Below are 23,570 nucleotides of genomic sequence, written 5' to 3' on the forward strand. Positions count from 1 at the left end.
GGAGGAATACTGAAAATGTCAGGTCACAAGCGATAAAGCTAAACATGCAAGTCAGTCTGCCAGGCTGCAGTCAGGACGCTAACAGCAGCTCTCTGCACACTTGTGGTGGTCCACTGCGCAGACAACTGTGAAGTGTGTCGTGTCTGCACAGCCACAATCAGAGGTGCGTTCCTCCATCGCTCCTGGGTTTTCAGCGTCTGCACGTATTGGAGCAAGAATGCAAAGAAAACCATGGAAAGTGACCTGTTCCATTGTAGATAGTTCCTTGATCACAGAAGTGGAGTTGCATAAGGTAATTGGCTGAGAGATTAAAAAGAATTACTTTGGCTGAACAAAAATTTTAACTCGTTTCCATGCATTTCTCCATGTAGAGTCAACGATAGAGCTGGAGAAATCCCCTCTTTTCTATCCATAGCATCAAATAGGCAGCACGTGTCATTACTTTAACATTGATGTCCAAGCTAGGAAGTGATTACCTTCACTTGCAATGTGTAACTCTTCTGAAACTAGGTTTCCAGGCCCCAAATTGAGATTTCATTTTTTAATATATTACTCTAGTGTTTGCTCTGCTCGCAGTAATGGCCTCCACTGTGAGCACAGTATACTCAGTATGATGAACAGAATCTCCTCTCCTCTGAGAATATTATGCCTTTTACTTTAGAGACTGCATCGACTTCATGTATCATACACAGGCACACACAAGGCATTTCTAGAAAGTGGCAGGCATTTGTCCCCATCCCCCCGCCCCATATCATTTTGTTTTTAAAGCATCCCTATATTAATCTCATTCATACAGTGTTAATGACAAACTCTCATACACCTTCTCTGGCCAACTAAATGTTTAATAACTAAAGTGACAGTGGTCATTATTTTCTGAGCACTGTGATTATGCGCCATTATCAGTCTGACATTCGGCTATTTATCTTAATAATTGCCGTTGACACAGAAACGTAGTGTAGCTGTTTGCGGGGCGATTTCTGCGCTTTACTATCAGTAATAGAAATTGGTCCTGATAGGATAACGCCTACAATTTGAGAGCTGCACCGTTTCTAAGATGATCAGCTATGTCGTGTTGTCCAGGATTGCTGCTCCACCTCTTCCACCCCCAAGTATTAAAAATACCTTTGAATAATTTCACTTCTCTAATTGAGGGAAGCTTCTCATTGGTCACAGTTCACATTGGGGGGTGGAGTACTGTTGATCATACTGATTTGTTCACTTCTTCCATATTCTAGGAAGACACCCTGGTAGTCTAATGCATTCTTTTTTTTTTTTTTTTTTTTTTTTTTTTTTAGAAGCATTTTACTTTTTGCTCTGGGGTTGAAATGTAAGGGCCTTCTGTAATGCTTGAAGATGGATCTTTGCCTTAGATATGATTAAACAAGATCATGGGGTGTGTTCATTTACATTATCAGTAGATGGTGTTCTGGTTCTCTTGTTTGAGGAGCATAGTGGTAAAGAGCCTGGATTTGTGCTCAATGGTTCAAGTCCCAGAAGTGAGTGAAGATGCTGAACCCATGAACACTGCACTTAGTGTGAATTACTTCAGTAAAATGTCCGGCTCTGTGAATGGGTAAAATCTTAGTGTAGACTGTGCACCTGTGGCCCAGTGTACCCGGACAATGGTTAACCGGACCCCTGTCTGTGTCCTGCAGTGGTGTCGGCAGGAACTGGCCTTGGGCTTCGGGTGGGAGCAGCATCTTGGCAGAATACGGCACCCTCCACCTGGAGTTCATGCACCTGAGCAAACTGTCAGGGAAGCCCGTCTTTGCTGAAAAGGTGAGCTTGGTGTTGAGTACCTCTCCTGGAGCAAACACAGAGGGTGCATATTAATAATCGAGGTTTCATGCATACAGTATTTATGTTTAACCCACCACTTCCCAGACTAGGGCTGCTTGAAGCAGTATTTCTCTCCTACTTGTCACATCTATCAGAACATCTGAGTTTTCTGTTTGTGTTTCAGGTCATGAATATCCGCAAAGTGCTGAACCGCCTAGACAAGCCTCAGGGACTGTACCCCAACTACCTGAACCCCAACAGCGGCCAGTGGGGGCAGCGTAAGTCCACCCCTTAAGTCCACTCACTTCCATTATTGAACACTGTGAGACTGGACCCTGCGATTTCCACACTATTAGAACTCAGCAAGGCAACTTGCTACAAGGTGTAAGAGTGACTTACAGTCTTTAATAGTGTAATGAAATGGGTATGCATAATTCAACAGCTGATGCAATTTAGGATTAAAAGGTTTACTTAAACACTTAAATTCTGTTTATTCTTCAGGGTGTCCTATGTTTTTTTTTTTTTTTTTTTTCCTCTCTTCCCTCTAAATGATTAGTGTGAACAGAAGGTAATAAAACCCACCTATGATCCAGATATAAGCTGTGTTTGACTGTAGGATGAGACCATGGCTGTCGGTCTTTGTTTGTGGTCTTGCTGGGCCACACTGAAGCATTTTCATACTTTATTCTCTTAAGAGATGCCTTTATCCACGCTGACGTGCGCAACCAAAGTGAATAAAATGTGCTCCTTTTCGCTGTAGTGGCATTGTCCTACTCAGATTTTCTCTAGGGCAAGTTAGCTGAAGGGTCACTCCATTCAGAGACACTGCATTGTCATCGCTGTTATAAATACTCTATAAATTATTTGTATTTACATTTTAAATACTTTTTTCTTCCCCATTATCATTTTTTTAGAAAATAATGAATTGATATCAAATGCTCTCGGTTCATTAGCAAAATCCAATATCTGCAAAACAGTTTTACTTATAGCCACTTTGTATCTTTATCTCGTCTGGCTGAGATGATTTTGTCCTAATGGCTGTATAGTCCCAGAATGTTTCAGCAACTGGCCCAGCTGAGGGTGTGCTCACAAAGGAGAACGCTAATGCAGTGCCCTTAAATAACCTTATTAATGACCCTTTTACCTAACCATCAGTGAGGTCGCTGCAGTCTTTGGATGTGTAGAATTAGGTATGACCTTATCACTATTAATCTGCATCATTTGAATTCTCTAACTTTTTTTTTTTGGCCCCTTCTTTTATCATACACAGTAGGTTTGAACATATTGCTCTGTGTTTGTTTTTTTTTTTTTTTCCCCCCCTTCCCCCCGCCCCTCACTCAATTCTTACTGGAAGATAATGCATGCTTCTTTTTTTTTTTTTTTTTTTCCTTTTTTCTCTCTCCCACTGAAGCCCGGTTGGCCTGCTGTAGAGTTCAGTGGAGAGCTCTGGCTACAGAATGCCATTTCGAAGCCTTAATGGGAGGTGATGTGAATTATCTCTGCAAGCCAGTTGCCTGAGAAATCCTGACTGAACATCACTCCAGGGCATCACTGGAACATGTGAAGGACTTTCCTCAAGGAAAAACAAACCAGCCTCTGCACTGTCTCGCGATGGTCTCAGCTGCTGGCAGTGAAGAGCTTTCTTGTAGAAGTAGAAGTAACAGCTCATGTCAAACAGCCCCGTCTGCAGATGCCAAAGTACAGGCAGCAAATTAGTCAGGAGGTGGGAGGCAGGTGGGACAGGTGTTCGCATTTTTCTTTAACTCTATTACGGTTCTTACATTTCACAAGTTCACAGGCATCCTGGCCCTCAGTTTCTCTCTCTAGATATCAAGCGGTAGGGCTAGGATGTAACTTTGACGCTGCTGATTCAAGTTGCAGTCGGGTCCTGCTGTATTACTAACAAATATCTAGCCGTATACAGTGCTTGAATACGTGTGAACATTTCTTTCAAGTGTTGCACGTTTAGCAACATCACAATAATGGTAATCGACAAGTCAAGACAATTTAATAATAATAATAATAATAGCAATCCCTTGCAGCATACTTAAGTTTAAATTCATGTTGAAAACATCACTTGGTTTAGTTTTCACTTTTCAGAACAACACTAAACCCATTATCTCATTGGCCTGAAAAGCAGTGTAGGGAAAAACAGAGAAAAGCTAAAGTAGTACACTCTAAAAGGAAGGAAGGGTGTAGTATTTTAAAAATATTTGGTGCTTTACCGATGTACACAAAGGCTTTGCCACCCTTCCACTCAGTGGATGCTCATCAGTGGTGACTAGTTCAGCACAGAGCAGGATGCACTCACACATTAAATGTGGAGACTGCTCACAGATCTTCACATCCTAGGTATGTATTGCTTTCTGGCACTCTAATATAGATGCCCCATGAGATTTTCCATTGGCTTTGTTGTTTTCTGGGCAGGTTATAAATAGCACTTGTCCTACAGTGTTGACAGTGAGCTGGGATGACAGCCCTATCTTCTTAGGAAGCAGCTCACAGTTCAGCCCCAAGACACGATCGGCAGCTGGCAGTTTTATTTAGGTTTTCTTGTGTTTTTTTCTTTAATTTTCGCTGGAGCACGACTGTGAAGATGCAGGTGACTCAAAGGCCGCCAACTTGTACCTGCAGTGGGTTTTTCTGATGTGCGTTTTGACATTGAGAGGGATCCCAGGACACTGCCCACAACAGATTAGACACCTTAGCTCTCAATTGCTCGTGTCTCAGTAACACCACAACTGGATTTACAAAAGAGCCATCACTTTCAGTACATAACTTATGGGTCCAGTCTTTATCTCCCACATAATAATAGGATGTTAATATTCAAGAACAAGCATAACGGTCACCGTGACAGGCATCAGCTCCTGGCAGCCACTCCTGATGTGCTTCACAGCCCCCAAGAAATTTGCTTTTGTTTCCTTGTCATAAGTCAGGTGGGCTGAAGGGCAAAGAGATGTGCAACACAATTTTAGAACTCTTTTGTCAGAAATGCAGTGCACTGTCACAGCAACTGCAGATAAACAGTTTGCGGCAGCAATCTCAGCCCTGCAGACATCTTTAACGTGCGCACCAAGGCTATAATCCCGTTAGCCGGACACTGTAGTCTCTGCTGCGGCTCCATACCGATGTAGACAAGAGATTGGTGCATTTGTTGCTGTGGGAACGCAATGTCCAAACAGGTATTTGGTAGTGGAAGAGGGGGATGTTCCTCCCCGCTCAAGGGAGATTATAAGATCTGTTGTCAGGCTGTGCATCATCCCGCAGTGTATAAGAGAGTGGGAGCAGCTCTGGGGAATGAGACGTGCAGGTTTCCCCAGCACATCGTCATGACAGTTCTGTCACATCCCTGCTTTTCAGATCACGTGTCAGTTGGGGGACTGGGGGATAGCTTCTATGAGTATCTCCTGAAGGCCTGGCTGATGTCGGACAAGACAGACGAGGAAGGGAAGAAGCTTTATTACGAGGCTCTGCAGGTAAACAAATGGTTTCTTTTCCCCGCTGTGCTCCTCTGGTGCGCAAAACGAGTTTGTGCTCTGACAAGACGATTAGAGTCCCTACGGTAGCTGAGAACTGAAACCACATCTCTGGGACCTGCTGGGCTACCAGTTTAGACCTGTTCTTTACTCTGTGTTCAGTGGGCACTGCAGGTACTGCTGGCAGACCACTGAGTTTCCTCTCCCTGTAGACCAGTTACTGTGACCCCTAACACACAGAGGTCTGAAGTGGAACAGCAGGGGCAGGGGGAGCACTTGGAGAATACTGCTGGCAATGCTCTGTTTAAGTGTACGGATGGGTTAGGTTGGGTCACACTGAGGTTACCTCCACCTGGGAAATATGTTACTCTGGATGAATTCTCTATTCTGGCTAGTACTGCAGTGTGTTCATACATCTCTGGAGATGATTGACCCAGTGCTGGACAGTTAACTTCTCTAAATCAGACAAGGTAAGCTGATGCCCAGGTCATTCAACTTAGCATGTGACCATCCGTTCAGCTGGCGCAGGGTTCACTGTGTTTGCTGACCTGTTGCATCTATGCTACTTTCCACACCAGTTTCCTCAGTGGTTTCCCTTATATGTCATGTCTTTTGAAATCACATTTTACAACATGCACCCTGGCCTGTGAAAGTAGTAGGTTTCTCCCCCCCCCCCCCAACTCTAAAACTTACATCCTTGTTCACCTGCACTGCATGAGGTTTCATGACTTGTGACTCTATCACTTGGAAGTAAAATGTTTAATCATGACCTAATTTAGTTTTTATTTAGTTTCACCACTCATTTCCACATGAGCCAGACCTTTGAATCTTAAAACTGTAATTAATTTTATTTCCTTAAATAAAAACCGCCCTAAAGTACTTGGCTTGCAACGGCAATTAGATTTATCACTTTTTGCAGAATTTGTTTACTTTGCAAACTGTTTTGTACATATAAAACAGATTATAAAATTGCCTTAAGCATGGCATCAATTTATTTCTTTTTTTAATTCATTTCATATCTCTTGGTTTTGAAGAAGTGACCTGTCCAAGTTTTAAGTACATGTTGAGTCAGAACAGGATATCAATTTCATATTTAAGGGAACTGAGGAAATTAAATAATGTGCACTGTCTGCATTAGATAAAGATTTCCTGCATGACCTGGAATCCAAAGTGCAGCCTTGTGTTAACTTTGGAAGGTCTTTTCTCTGTTGTCCTGCTCAGAAGCATCAGGAAAAATGATATGGAATGCAATTTTACCCCCTCATGTGGTAGGTGGACCACAAAGCGTGTTACAATATGTCTAAATATAATATTTACAGCTTGAGGCTATTCAGTTGCTATCAGGTTTGTTTTTATGTGCTCATACTTGAAGGAATTTTTATTGGTTCTTCTACATGGGTAATAGCATACCTGTCTCAATAACAGCATATTTGCTGTCAGTTGTAGCATGTGTAGATGAGATTAAATTGTTGGCCTGTGGTGATGACTGAATAGCTTCACAGGTAGCACTGTGTTCACAGCAGATGCACATCTAAGAGCGAGACTCATCAATCCCATAGGACTCTGGGTAAGAGTCCACTGACAAGCCTGTATGCTTACTACCCCAATCCCGGTCTTGTTTTGCCCAGGCCATAGAGACAAACCTAATCCGCAAGTCGAGTGGAGGGCTCACCTACATCGCTGAGTGGAAGGGGGGTCTACTGGAGCACAAGATGGGACATCTGACGTGCTTTGCCGGTGGCATGTTCGCTCTGGGTGCGGACGGGGCCCCTGGGGACAAGACCGGTCACCAGATGGAGCTGGCCGCCGAGATTGCACGCACATGCCACGAGTCATATGCTCGTACCAGTGAGTTTGACCACATGTCATCAAAAGCAGTACCCTGAAGGACTGTTGATTCTGTTGTCCCCCCCCCCGGCCTTTGTTTTATTGGGAAGTTGAATTTAGTATATCCATGTAAGATATAACTGAAGAAGAAAATGGGAGTGTTACACATCAACGGTGAACACTTAATGCATTTGACAAACTAGAACACAACATAAAATACACTTCCAATGAATTCTATCACTTTTAAAATATGGAAATCATACTCAGCAGTCTTTGAGGATATGTACATTTTCACACAGAAGTTATAGACTCAAGTTCAGTTTAATCTCAATAGCATATGCCAAGAATCACAAAAAGAATAATTTTTTCATTGTTCATTCCAATAGGAACATTTGTTACTTACTTTCTATGGCTGAACCTCCCTCACTAAGGGTAACATTGTGGTTTCATATAATGATTCCTGAAACCTCCCAAGATAAATAGCCTTGGAGATAATGAGGCATTGGCAAAAGAGCCAAGGAAATGAGGCGTACAGCTCAGCAACAGACCCACCCAGAACAAAGCATCCTCCAGTGGAAGATGAATGGCAAGCTACTAGCAGAGCCAGTAGATCCACCAAAGACCTAACCTGCACTGAACTAGATACTGCTCACCTAACTTCCTTAGAGCTAGCTAGGACAGGACTTGGCTCGACAGCAAGGGTCAAACACCATCTCCTCCTCCAGTTTACACAGTCTGAGGTTATAGCTGGCAACAAAATTTCTTGGCTGAGCCTTCTTGTTTGCGTATCTCCCTAGACTTGAAGCTGGGCCCTGAAGCCTTCCGCTTTGATGGAGGCGTAGAAGCCATTGCCACGCGGCAGAACGAGAAGTACTTCATCCTGCGGCCTGAAGTCATCGAGACCTACATGTATATGTGGCGTTTTACCCATGACCCGAAGTACAGGCAGTGGGGCTGGGAGGCTGTACAGGTGAGCATCCCACACACCTGCCACAGACTGTTCTTTCTGCTAGATTTCAGTTCCTGGCCCAAGGTGCACTTGGAAAAATGTTCTAGCTTCATACTGCCAAACAGGAGTGCTTTACTAAAGGAATAATGAAAGTTTCTTCCCACCATCACCACCCTAAGAAACTCTTACCCTCTGGTCTTCACAGGCCCTGGAGCAGCACTGCAGGTTAGATGGAGGCTATAGCGGAGTGCGAGACGTCTACGCCGGCCGCCCCAGTCATGACGACGTGCAGCAGAGCTTCTTCCTGGCTGAGACACTCAAGTAAGAGTTGTTGGGGAGAGCTGTGTACCTGAATGTTGTCTTTCGGCACCTGGTTTCCATAGTGACCGATCCTTACAAGCTACTATCCTGTTAATATTTTAGAGGACAGCTGGGTGGAAACCTTACACTGGACTGATATTCCAGTATTGCCAGCCTCTTCCTGAACCCATTAGGGCCAAAAACCTGATGTCTTTGGCCCAAAAAAAGTCAACTCTAGAAGAGCACACCAGTAGATTTTAATCCTTCCTAATCCAGGCAATGTGACAACAGCCTCGGTACAGTAGTGAGAGCAGTGTATAGAGAAAGTAATATGGATAGGATGCGTGGTAGCACTCAACAAGTGGAGAAAAGACCATAAAGCATTTTCATTATTGTTCACTCCCAGGACATACGCTTCTTCTTCCTCTTAAAGGTAAACATGTTCGCACTGGTTTTCACTATAAGAAAATGCTTCCAACTGGGCGATTGATTTGTATTTGGTGGGTTTGGGTTCTCGTGTTAGGGAATGAATTTGAGAGTTGTTATCATGGGACAGTTTATTCTGGGAGCTGTTTATGGTAGTGGTTAGCAGACAGTCTGCATGTGCTAGAAGGTATGAGTTGTCGCTGAGCTTCCAGTGAAGGGCCACAGTTAGTTACTCATCGCAGATAATTAACAACACAATCTTATTCAGTGAAGAAGTGCTCTGGCAGCCTGTTTCTTGCAGCGGTATTTCGCGCAGTTGTTTAAATAACCCCTCGTTCCAATTCTTTTCCCCAAAATGGCTGATTCTTCCCTGCATAGGCAGTAAATAACCATGTAGCCATTTTGCTTGATGTGTTATTTCCTGTGTCTTTGAAAACAGTTTCCTAATGTGTCCCTTTGTCTGATGTTAAAATGAGCAGCTCTGTGTGATTCCACTCTTTAATAGAGCAATTCCTTCCTCTTCTATTTAATGGCTTTGTAAAGTGCAGTGATTTGTCCAATGGTTCCTCAGAAGAGCTGCTGCCTTCTCCTTTGATTATTTTTCCAAAATCTAATTCTTAGCATATCTGGGCTGCGGTCATCCTCCATAGCTCCTGGCCAGAGTCCTTATTCACACAGAGCAGACAGAAGTCAGCAGTAACATCTTTTTTCAGGGCATTTCTCCCTTTTTTTTTTTTTTTTTTTTTTTTTTAAACCCAGTGCTATCTGTGCTCAGAGGCTGGTGTAGCAGCTCTACTTGATTGTTGATGTTTTGCTTTTCACCTCGGCTGTTTGCTGGCTTTGTGTGTTCTGTGCCCTGCAGTCAGCCCACTAGATGACAACCATGGCAAGGAGGTCACTGGTGGCATCAGCACTACAGCTGTTTACTGGACACGGAGGAGTTTTTAACCTCCGCTTACGTAGCAACTGAACTCGTCTGTCCCCGTGACTATGTTAGATGGGGAACACAGCCCAAACTTTCTAATCGCTGCAGGGACTCGTAGCAGTGTCATGTCTGTATCGCAGCACACTTCATCCTCAACTTACCAACACAGTTGGGATTATACGTCTGTTCAGAAGTTTTGTTTGTAAATCCAAAGGCTTTTTTTTACCACTAAGTCACAATAAATAAAAAGCTGAATAATTTCTTCTCTTCCCTCAATTTCTGCATGGGTTAGGTTCTGAAAAAATAAATTTTGCATAAAGCTGTAATAAATTTAAAAAAAAAAAGGTAATATTGTATTAACTTCAAGCTACTTTAAAATAACTGGGGGGAAAGACTTGAAAAATTAACATTTAAATCTGAAAACTGAAATAGTAATGAATCCCCATTGTTAACTGATTCGTCCCATAGACAAGTCCAACATTCCTCGTATCGCTAGCTCTCAGACACCAGAAACGGAACTGTAAACACTGAGGAAGTGAGTTGAATTAATGCATCCCACAGCCTTAATGAAGCCTTACTGTGTACTGGTGTCTGTGAGTTGATTGCGGAAGCACACATTGCATTCACTCTGCATCATAAGGAAATTTCAGAAAATAGCTAACGATAATGCCGTCATTGAAAATTCATAATGCAGACAGCCTGTTGTGGATATTTTACTGAAGCACTTTAATTGAGCACCTTTGTTCAGTGGCATCCTGCAAATTGCAGTCATGTGTATCGTTCCTTAACCACAGTACCCTAAATACCACCTTTATTTTTCTTCTATTTTCGTATTCAGCCTCTTAATAGAGCATTTAACAGACAATTGATTTTGGACTGGCTGCCTTCCTGCGTTTTTAACATAAACTTGCGTTTCTGAGTGTAAACATCAGCCACCCGTGTTTTCATTTCCTTATGCGTGAGCTGCTCTTTAAACATTCTCCAGGAAAGTGGATTCAGAGAGAAAGTGCCGGTCCCCCGAGTTTGCACCGTGTCCTCACTCTGGCTGATGGTTTCTGAGGAGAAGCAGCTGGCAATGTTCTTAAGAACTGCAGCTCACTCCTTGTGTGGAATTGGGTCCTGCTCCTTTTGTGCTGCTCAGAGCCAGACTGGGGATGTACAGAGTGGCATAAGCAAATGAAGAGCACTTGTGTTCCTTCTGTGTGGATAGTTGCTTGTGGTAGCACTCAGAAGCGGCCGCGGTCAGGGAATTGGGCCAAGTGCCCCAGTGCCCCTGGAGTCCCTCCCCCAGCAGAGCAGGGCTACTGGAAGTGCAGGAGGGCAGGAAGCAGATGGAAGCTGCCATGAATCGGCCAGAGCTCTGTCCTGACGTTATCTTGCAACCAGAAGGACTCGCTGCCTGTGGGGGTGTTGATGTGTTGACGTGACGGGTAAACACGGCTTTCGTGCGATAAGAGGCAGCAAACTGGCTTTTCACATCCACCCTGTCCTTGGCACTGTCTGCCTTTTTTATTTTGTGTAGTAGTACTTGAACCTTTTTGTTTTTCCACTTACATAAAGTAATCCTGCATAACACTTCCACATTTTATTTTCCATGTAAAAAAGCTTTTAGAGTTTGACACATTTCATCCAAGTGATGTTTTCACTTTTACTGTGTATAAAACAGCTTTTAGCAATACTGCATTTATTACTTCTGTAAGTACAAAATGTCCAGTTTCCAGGTCGTTTGCAGCTGTAGCTGGACCACCTGTGAACGCAGTGTGTCCTTTCATGGCTGTGCTTAGGTGTTGATTCTAGAAGAAATGTATAAGCTAAGTGTCAAAGGTATTGTGACAAGGGACACTCACTGTTTTACATTTTTCAAAGGCTTCTTAACCTGTGACACATTGATGTTCCCGTTGCAGATACCTTTACTTGTTGTTCTCCGACGACAACCACCTGCCCTTCGAGCACTGGGTGTTCAACACCGAAGCCCACCCGCTGCCCATCATCAGGAAGGACAAGACAGACAAGCTCAGTGACCTGCAGTAGCCAGCCCAACCAGAGCCAGGTCCAGTCACACACAGAACTCCAACACCTCTGCCTTGTTAGCCCCACCCCTCCTGCTGCAGGGGGCACAGCTCATTATCTCTCACCTCCCTGCAGTGGGCGGAGCTATCCCAGAATGTTCCCATAGACGGACAGCGTGCTCCCTAACGGTCTCGTCAGCCAGTTGCCCCACCAGCTGGAGAGGCTGACAGGTGTTCCAAGATAAATCTGAAACCTGCCCCCACCCCGACCCCCACCCCCAGACCACCCTTCCACTGCTGGTACCACCAAACTCCACATTATGCAGTGCTCAGAAGTTTAGAGCACTTGTCAACTTGTACCAATTCAAACCGCATGCTGCCCAATTAGCCGCTGTCGCCCCCTCCCGGTGGCGTTCCGGCCTGGTGCGACAGGAGCCAGCCTCCTCTGTGAGGAGACCAGGATGCTTTCCCGCTGTAAGTTCCGCCGTCACAGAAAAGCCATACTGATGTGAGGACGAAGCTTTAAGTTTCAGAGGCAAGGTTCGATTCCCTGCGTGTTTGTGTGCGCATGCGTGCACACACCTCTGTGTGACTGAAACCCCATTGTGATTCTGAACAATCAGTGTGTTTTTTTTTGCCTGTGATGTTTGTTTTGTTTTCTTGGTTGGGTAGCTCTTGGTAGTTCATTTACTAGGACCACAGCTTTGGTCATAAGACACAGGGCCCTGTTTTAATTCTGGTAGCCAATTCTCAGATGTTGTATCCAGTCAGATTAAGATAGTGCCTTTAGTCTAAAATGGTATGTAAAAATAGGCAGTTATACAAATCACAGAATTTTAATTTATTTTTGACAATTCGTGTAGGTTTTAAGTGTGACTTCATCACCTCAGCCACACTGCCATCTAGTGGTGACTGTGAGACAGTTCATCCCTCACCTGTGAAGGAGATTAACTCGAAAGATGAGACATCTTGATAGGAAAGTCCTGTGGAAACGACGTGGACATATTCACAACACAGTTGATTAATTTCTCCCAATGATTGCACTGGCGTTTAAATGAATCACTGGTATCAGTATATCGTTAAATTGACCACAGTTGGTCAATTAAGAATGACCAAGAAATTTTCCCTGGTTTTGTGGAATTTTTTTTTAAATTTTTTTGGCACCAAATAGCTCCCCCTCTCCTCCCAACACCAGACTGGGGTTCTCCACAGTGAGATATGTGGGCATTCAGTTACTCAGTTCAGTGGGTGTTTATGGGACAAGCAGAAGCATGGGGGGACGGCAGACAAGCGCAGGAGTAGGTCAGCGAATCCAATGAATGTATCACCAAATGTGAAGTGAGATTAACTTAGCTTTTTGTGTTTGTTTTTTGTTTTTGGTTCTTGGAAAGCACAAAATGCTGAAACATCGTGTTACAGTATGTCGATGAGGAAGATGATTCTGCTACAAGGAGGAAGACACTAATTGGGGAATTCTCTTCTGCAACAAAAAGCAAAGATGCAGGGAAAACAGGTATATCACTGTGTCCTGCACTGGACCACCTGTAGAGCCGCTCTCGCATGCGCATTGTAAATAGGACAGGTAGGAGAGGACATGCACTTACCCATACGTGTCTCCTATGCATGCGTCTGACTTTGGTTTGGTGGCGGCCTGGGCCTGGCACTCGGTGACATCTCGAGCAGAGATTGCACTGTGAATGCAGGCCATTTGGAAACAGGTGCTGCCCTGTTTCAGGTGTGTTTACAGAGTCAGCCTTGTATGTTGAGGAGCAGGGTAGCAGGGAAGGGAGTGCAGTGTCACACTTTTGACGGTCTTCTGAACCCAAAGGCGAGCGCGCGCACGAAGCCTAAGCAGGTCTCTGCTCTCAGTGTCACGCAAGGTGTTCTGCTGAAGACGAGCGTGAATTGTTAATGTGTTTGGAGCACGCAGCGTGCTAATGCTCAGCTCCCCACAACAGCACGGTGGAGGAGGAGAGGTCTAACACGCAGCATCCAGGGGCATCATGAGAGGGAGAACTGAGGACTCCACACACTGTGACACTGTAGACATGACAGATCAGGAGTTCATGGCTTTAGTTGCTCTATATCCTGAGAACCGGCTCCTCGGTGGGCCAATGGGCTGTTGCTAAGCCTCGGTCACCTCGTTTGCGTTCGCGACGGGATGCGTACGTCGAGCGGGAATCTCAAGTTGTGCAGACGTGACCGCAGGCAGAGCTCTGACAGTCCCACCTGTGGCTGAATGGGGAAAGTGACAGTGAAAAACACGGTGTCCCCTGGCCTCTCCTCACGCCCCTGTTTGAGTGTGCAGACTAGAAGACGTTGCTGTTAAATATTGTGTTGACAGTCCTGCGTTATGCCTTTTTATTTGTGAAGCTCTCGTTATTGGATTTGTGAAACAACCTCAAGACATAACTGTACTATATTGCTGATAATCATTCCATTGCACAGTTTGTTTTCATTTATATGCAATTAATTTTGTGGGAAATTGTTCTGTTAGTTTGTGTTTTTAAAATGTAAATATTCCATTCTGGCAAGTATGCCATTGATGACATTTATATAAATCTTAAGATCTTATGGAATAAATGATTAATGAACAGCAAATTTTTAATAAACTATATTTGTTACACTTCTATTGTGAATAAAAACAAATTTTTATATGTCTTTAGTAGTTATTTTTCAAATGCATGTCATAGTACACCTTTATACCTACAAATATGGCATATGTACTTCTTGAGAACATAAACATAGAACAGATTATTGATTTTTTTTTTTTTTTTTTTTCTCCTCTTCCCCCCCTTCCCCCCCCCGTTTGTTAGACAGACAATTGGTGGACGTCATTTGTAAAGTTAAATCTCCACAAAGCAGCATAATGAAGGAAATATGACATCAGGGTGTGGTTTTCTTTGCAGTTTAAAACTCATTTGTGTCACTTTTTTTCCAAAGCAGCTTAAAAAGTCAGGTCTGTTTGAGTTCCTTCCAGTGATTTACCCATTTATACAGCTGGGTTTGTGCTGTGTTGATCAAGGTAAGTACTGTAGTCAAGGGTACTACAGCAGGAGGTGGGATTCAAACTCAAGACCTTTGAGTGGAAGGTGGTGGCTTTGACCACTACACCACCGACTGGCCCTTTCCATTTGACACGTGATGTTTTATTTCCTTTGAGCAGGGTACTCTTAATTCGTTTTTTAAAAAGTCCTGCTTAATCAGGTCAAGAAGCGAGTGATCCCAGATACAAGCATCAAATATTTTAATAAATTCAGCAAGACGTACAGTGAATTACTGAAAATGTCCTGGTATTTTTGGTCGTCTCAGATGCAATTTAGCGGAAGCCCTCTTTACCTAAGTGCCCATTTCCCCGTGTTCTTTTTAATATGCATTCCTTTATTAGGTTGTTTTATTATAAAGGGTTCAAATAAGGTAAGAACTCATGTAACCACTCAAGCGTTTATTTTTCATTTTGTGTGTAAGACATGGCACTAGGCTCTTGGCCTCAGTCGGATATTTCGCTTCACTGCTGTTCTTCAGACTAAATGAATCATGAAAAAATTCTAACTCTAACTCTGAATCTGCATCTGTAGATTAGAAATCAGACCGTGCCTGTGAAAATGTATCAAAGCCAAAGTAATATTCTTTGCGATGAAATGCTGGGTGTGTGTTCAGAGGTTCCTTGAGAAGAAGCAGCGCTTCAGTTCCACCATGACCAGTGTGTGCGAGAGGCCCTCGCAGTTCCCAGAGCTCACCACTAGGTGGGGGGTTTTCCTTCTAGCTACAAAAATGGGCAAAGTGTCACAAAATAGCACATCAATCAAACATGGCAACAAACCTTTAACAGTGAACAAACTGGCTAAAAATGTACAGCAGCATTTGTGTCTTTTTACACAACTGCATCAGAATGACAAGGCGCCCCATATTTCTTCGAGATGAATGGACCAACCTGTGGGCTACTGGAGGTGCAAGAAAACATGCCGGGGTGGAGCAAAAACAAGTATGCCACCGCAGCGCATTTGTCTGTCATGTAATGAGCTACGAACCCCAGTATGGTCATGAAAAAAGTGTCAGTGACCAGGTAGAGATGGGTAGGAGGTGCCTGTCAGCCTTGTTCCAGCTAAGACCTCTGATGTAGACAGACAGAAGGCAAGGCAGGGGGTCCCTGGAGACACTCCTTCACTGTGGAACCGTACGATACCAGCCTAGCCGACCTTGGAGAGAGGGACAGGACAGCGCTTGACGGGGACGTGAGCGCAGCCGAGTCCTTCAGCATACACAGATGAGATCCCCCCCGGAAAAGCTTTCATTTCATATTCTTGACATTTTTTAAGAAATGGAGGCGCAGCTGTGATTCTTAACTCGGCGAGATGAGGGCAGTGATCTCCCCCCTGAGCAAAAACGCTCCGGCTACACCATGAATTCCACGCGACTAAGATCATCCTGCGCGACACAAACCAGAACGCAGTAGATTTAATACCATCGCCAGAGCAGTGACGTGTGCTAAAATGAAGTGGGGCATCTCTGAGTGACAGTAATGACATTAGAACAAAGTGTGCGTAGCTGCCTATTACTCGTGTTAATATGCATAATGTCCATAACAAAGATTTTAGAAAACTGGTGGGTTTGTGCAATGCTCCTTATGGTTCATTTGTCAAAGCTGAAACGAAAATAGTACTGTGCTTCAGTAGAGGACTGATCGATCGAATTTAATTTGATCAAAGCTTACAAACCGTGGAGTACATAGTCCCCACTCTTGAGTAATATAAACACATTTTCTGCCTTTTCAAAAGGTCAAAAGAAATATTACTGTAACAACCATTTACAAGTATCCCACAGGTCAAAGAAATCACAGGAGGTCCTCAGCTAAAGCTTTAAATTTAAAATGATTTCACTTGTGGTATTCATTCTATGAGCTGCTCAAAACAGGTAATTAACCTGAGGTTTTGTGTTAATATGATTTACAAAAAAAAGAAAAAAAAAGCATACACCAAAAATGTGATGCCGTTTCCCAGACGCCAGCGGAGCCAGGTGTGAGGAGGTATGTCAGTTCATCAATGCATCGTTGTTTTGGGAAAGGCCTTGACTCTGGGGTACAGTTGGTTAGGTATTCATTTTAATACCACAAGTTTTTGCAGTTATTCTTTTAAGCACTGCAGGGAAAGCCCTTTTTATTCACACTACATGCCACACAGTTCTGTTTCTAAAGGTCGAAGTTTATCTGCACTCATAAGCTGGCAAGAATTCATTTCATTTAAGAGTTACTATGGCAATAGTAATTAGCCCACAACGCACTGGGCTCACGCCCCATGGGGATGAGATCATTTAATGATCATTTAATGGCACAGAATGACCTTTCCATCTGAAATGTCACACTCCTCCTCCTGTCTGCTAATTCTCTCCTGCGGGCAGACGTGTACGTGCGCAGAGTGGCCACACGGTGGAGGCAGAGCACAGCAGAGCACAAACCGCTCAGGTCCCGGTTTATTTCTCTAAAACTGTTCAGAGATGAGACTCCGTCTTGATAAATGAATTCATTTTCGTGACCGTTTTTAAGAGTCACCTCATATATGTGATGTTTTTCATCTGTACTAAGTTCACCGGCCTCTGTGACTGCAGCGTTTCTGTTTTGCATTTCAGTTCTACTGTGTTTAGTGTGTTTGCCCTTATTACACTTCCAACCGCTCCATGAATGTTAATGCACCACTGCTGACACTGATTTACCCATTTACACAGTTGGGTAATTTTACTGTGTCAGTACAGGTACCTTGATTGAGCGTGTTACACCAGGTAATGGGATTCGAACACGCGTCCTGCCAGTAGGGTTAGGTATTTTGCGGGTAATTTTACTAGAACAATTTAGAGTAAACTGGGTACCTTACTCAAGGGTACCACAGCTGGAGCTGAGGCTCGAACCTACGACTTTTGGGTTCTCCTTATTATAATAAAGTCCAGGCTGAAATACTCCTGCTTTTTTTTGCGTGAGGTTCGTGTTTCAGCTCCCGGCCGCAGCGCGTCTGTGGTTCCTTCTCTCATTTGAAATATTCATACACAGTCATTAAAATGCAGCATCCATTAAGTAAAAGTTGCTTATCATTTAAGTCCTCACTTTTTTCTTCATTTACTTACTTACTGGAGGAGGCGCCCGGTCTGATCTCACCGAGCACTTCCCGCAGGCGTCCGCCAGGGAGCGCCGTTTTTCACCGCTTCATTCCAATGTGCGCAAATCGGGAGCACAGCTGCTCCACGGGCAGGGAGTCCTGGGGAATTATGGGGGATTAGCGAGGCCGTGCATCGCGGGAAAGGCGCCGAGGGCGTTCCGCCGGTTTCACGTGTTTACTGAAGGTTCCCTCCGCGAGCAGAATGTGGCAACAGGCGGCGGGGAGGCTGCGGCAAGGCGGTCACGTGCCCGCGGTCCGAGAGGATGCGATGCGTTCGTGTGTGTGTGCGTGTGTGTGTGCGTGCGTGCGCGCGCACCCTTAACACATTGTGCGATGTTGACTTTGCAGAGTAGCGTCGCGCTGCGTCATCGGCCTTCGCTTGCGGCGAAGCGGCGGTTGGTGGCGCGCCCCCTAGCGGTCCCGTGCGGACCCGTGCGGACCCGTTTCCGCAAGCGCTGTATTCCCAGTGAAGGGAAATGGTGTGAATGTTCCGCTTGACGGCGATCCCGCGAGAGCCGCGCTAATGGAGCTTTTGGCACAGGAAAAAACTGGAGAGATAAAGAGGAAGAGGCTCCGCGCGCTCCCGGGAAGGGCCGCTGCGTGGGATTAATGCGCGCGCTCGCGCTCGACAGGCCCAGGGGGGTCAGGAGTCTGCTGGAAATATGTTTTAAAAAGAAAAAAAAACTGTTTATTACTGAAGTGAGTCTCTCTCGTGTTATTTTAATGCTGATATCGAGTCATCCGCTAATTATCCTTTGTCCAGTATAGGGTCACGGTGGTCCAGAGCCTATCCGGGAAACACACATTACATCCCCAGGTTACTTGAAACATGTCATTTAGGCTGTGGGGAGAAGTCGCACAAACTGAGCTAGATTCAAACCCGTATCCGAAGCCACGGCGCAGGCACCGGGAGGCACCGGTCCTACCCGCTGCACCACCGTGCCGCCCTGTTATAGCACCAGCCTGACTGTTCATTTCTAAAACCACATATCTCTGCATTGCTCCCACCAGCAAGACATTTTTCTCCTATTTACAGGCGCTTTGCACATCCCTCGGCTTTTAAAAAAGTTACCGCAGGGAATCAAACTGTCATCCCGTGCCTCCTGTTTGAAGTCGGAATCACCGGAGCTTCATCCTTCCTGTCAGGCCCAGTGACAGCGTCGCCACCCCGACGGCGGCGTTGCCGCGGCGATGCTTCCGAACGACTGGATCCCGTTTCCCGGAGAATGTCCAAGAACACGTCACGTGTCTCATGGCTCAGGCTTCCCCGTGACACAGTAACTTCTTTCTCAGCACCATACCAGAAATAAAGTCATAGTTAGAGTAGTAATGTTCACCATAATTAATCTGATGCCTTTTTCCAGTGTAACTTATGATATTGGGTTTGTTTACTCATATATGTACAGCGATTCGCCCTTTAGACATGGGTAACTGGCTGTATGTTCAGGGTTGGTACGTTGCTCAAGGATATTGGAGCGAAAGCAGGGATTCAAACCCAGGTCTCCGATCGCAAGTGAACCCCCGCGTCCAAATTACTCCGCAGCTCTGCACAAGGTTTCGTTACACTGCAGGGTGTGGAATGAACTCTCGTGAGTGTAGAAGGGCCGCTATCTGCTTTCCTCCGGGGACGCAGGCCGACGGTGCCGTCGCTCACCTGCGCGCAGCCGTGAAGCGCACGTCCGGTGCGAAAAGCTGACCGTGGTCAGTCTAGGAGAGGAAATGCAGGGAGAAACTGCAAGAATGACTGCGCCACATTGCAGACCTAATTTGACTTTGCTGTGATTTTTAAAGACTGTTCTGATGTAAAAATAACTTGGAGCAATTTGGAGGGATCGGTGTTTCGTTACACGTGCGACGTGACCGGCGCGCTGTGGGGTCGCGCCGCCGTGTTCAGAACAACGCTGCTGCTCGACACCGGTGTTCCATCGCCGTTTCCCTGTTGTCGGGCGACTCTTTCGTTAACGGCTCGATCGGATCGTCGCGCGTAATTCCGCCGCGATGGCCGGCCGGTCCGGAGCCCCGCGGCCCCGCGCCCTCGCTGCGTGCGGCCATCCGTGGCTCGGCCTCCGGGATGCGGAGGAAGCCGGGATTCCGTTCACGTCGAGCCCAAGGCTCCGAAATCAACTTCCAGGAGAGGGGCTGATTGAACTCTGTTCATTATCGCTGCGGAGGGAGGGAGGGAGGGAAGGAGGGAGGGATGGTACCCCGCAGAGCTCTCGGAAATGCAACACTGCACTGTTGAAGCCTGGGTAAACAAAGCCTCAAAATCACTAAATGATGTAACATCTCTTTGAACTTCACTAAGACGATACTTGCAGATTATTAGTAGTAGTAGTAGTAGTAGTGGTGCCGTCGCTGTTGTTGTTCGGCTAAAAAATTTGTCTCTTATAGGTAGGTATCATGAGTTGATGGAATGGTGCAAATCGAGGTGTCAGAGGTCATCTGCTGCTGTGCGCCACACGGCTTCCCGCGGCGCCACCGCGGAGGACGTTCCCGGGGCTCTGCCTCGCGGGTCTGTAATTGGCTCCAACGTTCGGACGCAACGTGAGCGACGATGTCATTTTTCCCCGGAACGGAACGTCCCGACGGGGTGAACGAGAACATCCGTCGTCGCGGATCCCGTCTGCCGCAGGACTCCTTGTTCCTACGTTGCTTCCAGCTAGCGGGACCGAGAAGGCGGTTCACGGCGCGACTGCGGATGATTAGCGATCCCGGACCTTGACTAAAGGGCTGCGCGTGTTAACCAAGAGGGATCTTCGCGAGAAAAGAAACGCGGCATCGAATGAGCTGAGGTATTTGAAGCCGCACCGCACGGCGAGATTACGTCATTTTTTTCTTACTAATAGAGCTAATTCGGTTTAAATCAGAACGTGGAAAGGGGCAGGATCCAGAGCGGAAGTATTGCGTTAAAGCACAGGTGCCGAACTCCGTTCCTGCCCATAATTATGCAGGGTTTGGCTTCTTAAAAAAATTAGGTAAATTATTGTAATTAGCCGCACGGTTGTGATACTTGGAATTTTTTTTTAAAAAAATGAAGAACGTTTGAAAGCTGCAGCTAAAAATGATCATTTTTCAACGTTGCATCTAGAAAGTGATGCATCATTATAAGTGGCAGCGATTACCGTGGACTCATGGGGAGCGAGCTGGAATTAAACCCAGCACATACATGGCCACCCAAGGGATGAACGGCCCTGAAGAGTCATGCGGCAGCAATGGGGACCTGCCCACGCTGTGACCCGTACAAGCAGGGGGTCCTTCAGAGCTCCCACAACTGCGCTGCGGTCCCGGCGGGCCCGGCGGTGCTCGGCATCCGCATCCGCATGCGTCGTGAGAGCGGAGATGGAGAAGTATGAACACCACCCCACCCAGGGGTCAGGGAATGTATCGTAGCAACACCTGTCTGCTGCAGCAGGATAACTGAGGACAGGTGACTGAGGTTCCCTGTCATCAGATGTCTCTGCCACGTATCTCCCGTCCACGTGTCTCTATCCGTCGGCTTCCCGTAGCTGCCCGTTTCAACTTTAAGACTGTTACAGACTACAAGACGGTCATCAGCACGCCGATACCTGCAGGACCTGGTCGCTCCTTACACCCCGGCCGGAGCACTACGCTCCTCCACCTCCGGTCACTTGGTGATTCTACTTACAAGTGGGCCCAGAATCAGAAGCCTCAGTTCTTGGTTTTGGCTCTGACTGTAGTGGGATGAACTCTCTGTGTCCCTCAGAACTGCTGAATCCCTCTCAGCGTTCAAGAAGGATCTAAAAGCCCATCTCTTCTGGACCCATTTCTGTCCCAATCTCTTGACTACATAAATTCACATCACATTTTGTGTCGTGATCATCTAGAGATCATCTAGTGCTGCTGGAAGCTATGCGAAGCCCTTACGTCCCCTACTTTTACCGCAAAATGGTTATTTAATAAGAAGCAGTCTTTCTCATCTGACGTAAGAGGCGTATAACTGTAGGAGAAACACAGAAGTAGCGCAGGTGCAAAAATAAATCCAAATAGAATCAGGCGTGTAAGTCACACTCGTTCATTCATTCTACAGGTTTATTTTAAGGCTTTGTTTATATTTTATACAAGAATAATGATCATCCCTGTAGGGTTCACATACTTTCCAGCAGCACCTCATGTCAGGCGTTCTCAACCCAGGATCCATAAGCGAGCAAGCTGAGAAGTTAAAGTTGCAAATGAAATATTACTTTACTCTTACTGCCTATGACACAATGCAATGTGAAGGCAATTTAGTTTCATTGAAATAAATTCAGTGATTTTTTTTTTCGTTTCTGAATGTATCTATGGACGGAGGGGAGTCCTCGGCTTCAATCTGATTTTCAAAAAGGGATTTGTGGCCTAGAAAAGGTTAATAAACTCTAGCGTATGTGTTTCCTCTCAGACTCTCGGTTCTGTGGGAAGCTACTCGATGGAACGTGCACAGGAAACGGTGGTACGAGACAAACTGCGCTTCGGTTATCACCTGTCTACCGCCGTTTGTCTCTTGCGAAACACACTTCTCTTTACCCTGAGCGGTACCTCGCTTTGGAGGAAAATGGCTAGTAAATAAATAAATAAATGTAAATGTAAAGATGGGGCATCCAGAGGTCACCCGGACAAAAATCAGCTGCAAGTTACTTCGAACAGACCGTTAACGCACATCGCGCATTTCACGCCTCACTTTGTGCGCTTCTCCTCCTGGTGTCTACTGAACACGCTACGCGTGTAACCTTTCGTACACCTACGCGCACTGATGGGTAACATTTGCCACATTCTGGTAAATTTGCTACAACCGGGACCTGCAGATACATCCCGCGTAACATCCGCAGGATCCGTCCCTACCTTGCTGCCGACTCCGCCCGACTACTTGTCCAGGCCGCAGTGACTTCCCGCCTGGGCTACGGCAACTCTCTCCTGTCCGGCCTTCCCGCTACCGCCATCAAGCCGCTGCTGCCCGAGTTGTGTTTGACTGGGGGCGGAGCCCGGGACGGACCAACAGCAGCCGCACCTAATCAAGGCCTCTATTTCTTCCCCCGGTTCGACCGGCGAGGGAGAGCGAGCGAGTGAGGAGCTGACGCCGGAGACGACGCCGGAGACGACCCCGAGACGTCAGAGAGAGAGAGAGAGAGATCGCGAACCTGCACGCAACCCCGAGCCCGATCACAGCCCCTCGTCCCGAGCACCCCCACGAGACACCGGTTCCCCGTGCCTCCCTTTCCCCCCATCCTTCTGATCCTCCCACCGTTGAATAAACCCCCCAGCAACCCACATGATTGTGTCAGCACTTCTTCTTACACTCCTCTACTCATTTCTCCGCACTGGCTTCCCATAGCTGCCCGGATCAAATTTAAGACCCTGGTTATGGCCTACAAATGCATCAATAGAGCTGCTCCCAGCTATCTACAAGACTTGATCATTCACTACACGCCAACCACACTGCTACACTCCTCCATATTTGCCCGCTTGGTGGTCCCGCGCACGAAAGGTAAAGCACGGAGGTTCTCGGTTCTGGCTCCGTTGTGGTGGAACGACCTCCCCCTCTCGCTCAGAACTGCTGAATCTCTGTCCACATTTAAAAAGGGTCTGAAAACTCACCTCTTCCAGTCTCACTTCATCCATCATCTCTTAAGTTCATGTAGTATAAATGCACTGTAACTTTAAGATCATGCCCGGATCGATCCTTTACGTAGCTACTCCTGCAATGTAACGTAAATGTTTATATGTATCTCAAAAAAAAGA

The 23,570-nt window shown here is 46.0% G+C and overlaps 1 protein-coding gene across 1 annotated transcript in view; it reads left to right on the top strand.

The window, feature by feature from the left end:
• Positions 1 to 12,837, top strand: part of man1a1 (mannosidase, alpha, class 1A, member 1) — a 94,535-nt gene extending 81,698 nt beyond the window's left edge. Inside the window, exons 6-12 of the mRNA XM_029251607.1 lie at positions 1,656 to 1,779; positions 1,964 to 2,057; positions 5,140 to 5,255; positions 6,884 to 7,103; positions 7,880 to 8,052; positions 8,237 to 8,352; positions 11,587 to 12,837. Of these exons, the coding sequence (XP_029107440.1) occupies positions 1,656 to 1,779; positions 1,964 to 2,057; positions 5,140 to 5,255; positions 6,884 to 7,103; positions 7,880 to 8,052; positions 8,237 to 8,352; positions 11,587 to 11,713 (970 nt within the window). The 3' untranslated portion in view covers positions 11,714 to 12,837. The remainder of the gene's footprint in view (positions 1 to 1,655; positions 1,780 to 1,963; positions 2,058 to 5,139; positions 5,256 to 6,883; positions 7,104 to 7,879; positions 8,053 to 8,236; positions 8,353 to 11,586) is intronic.
• Positions 12,838 to 23,570: the final 10,733 nt, after the last annotated feature.

Source organism: Scleropages formosus, chromosome 1 (genome assembly GCF_900964775.1).
Source record: "Scleropages formosus chromosome 1, fSclFor1.1, whole genome shotgun sequence".
In the NCBI taxonomy this organism is placed as follows: domain Eukaryota; kingdom Metazoa; phylum Chordata; class Actinopteri; order Osteoglossiformes; family Osteoglossidae; genus Scleropages; species Scleropages formosus.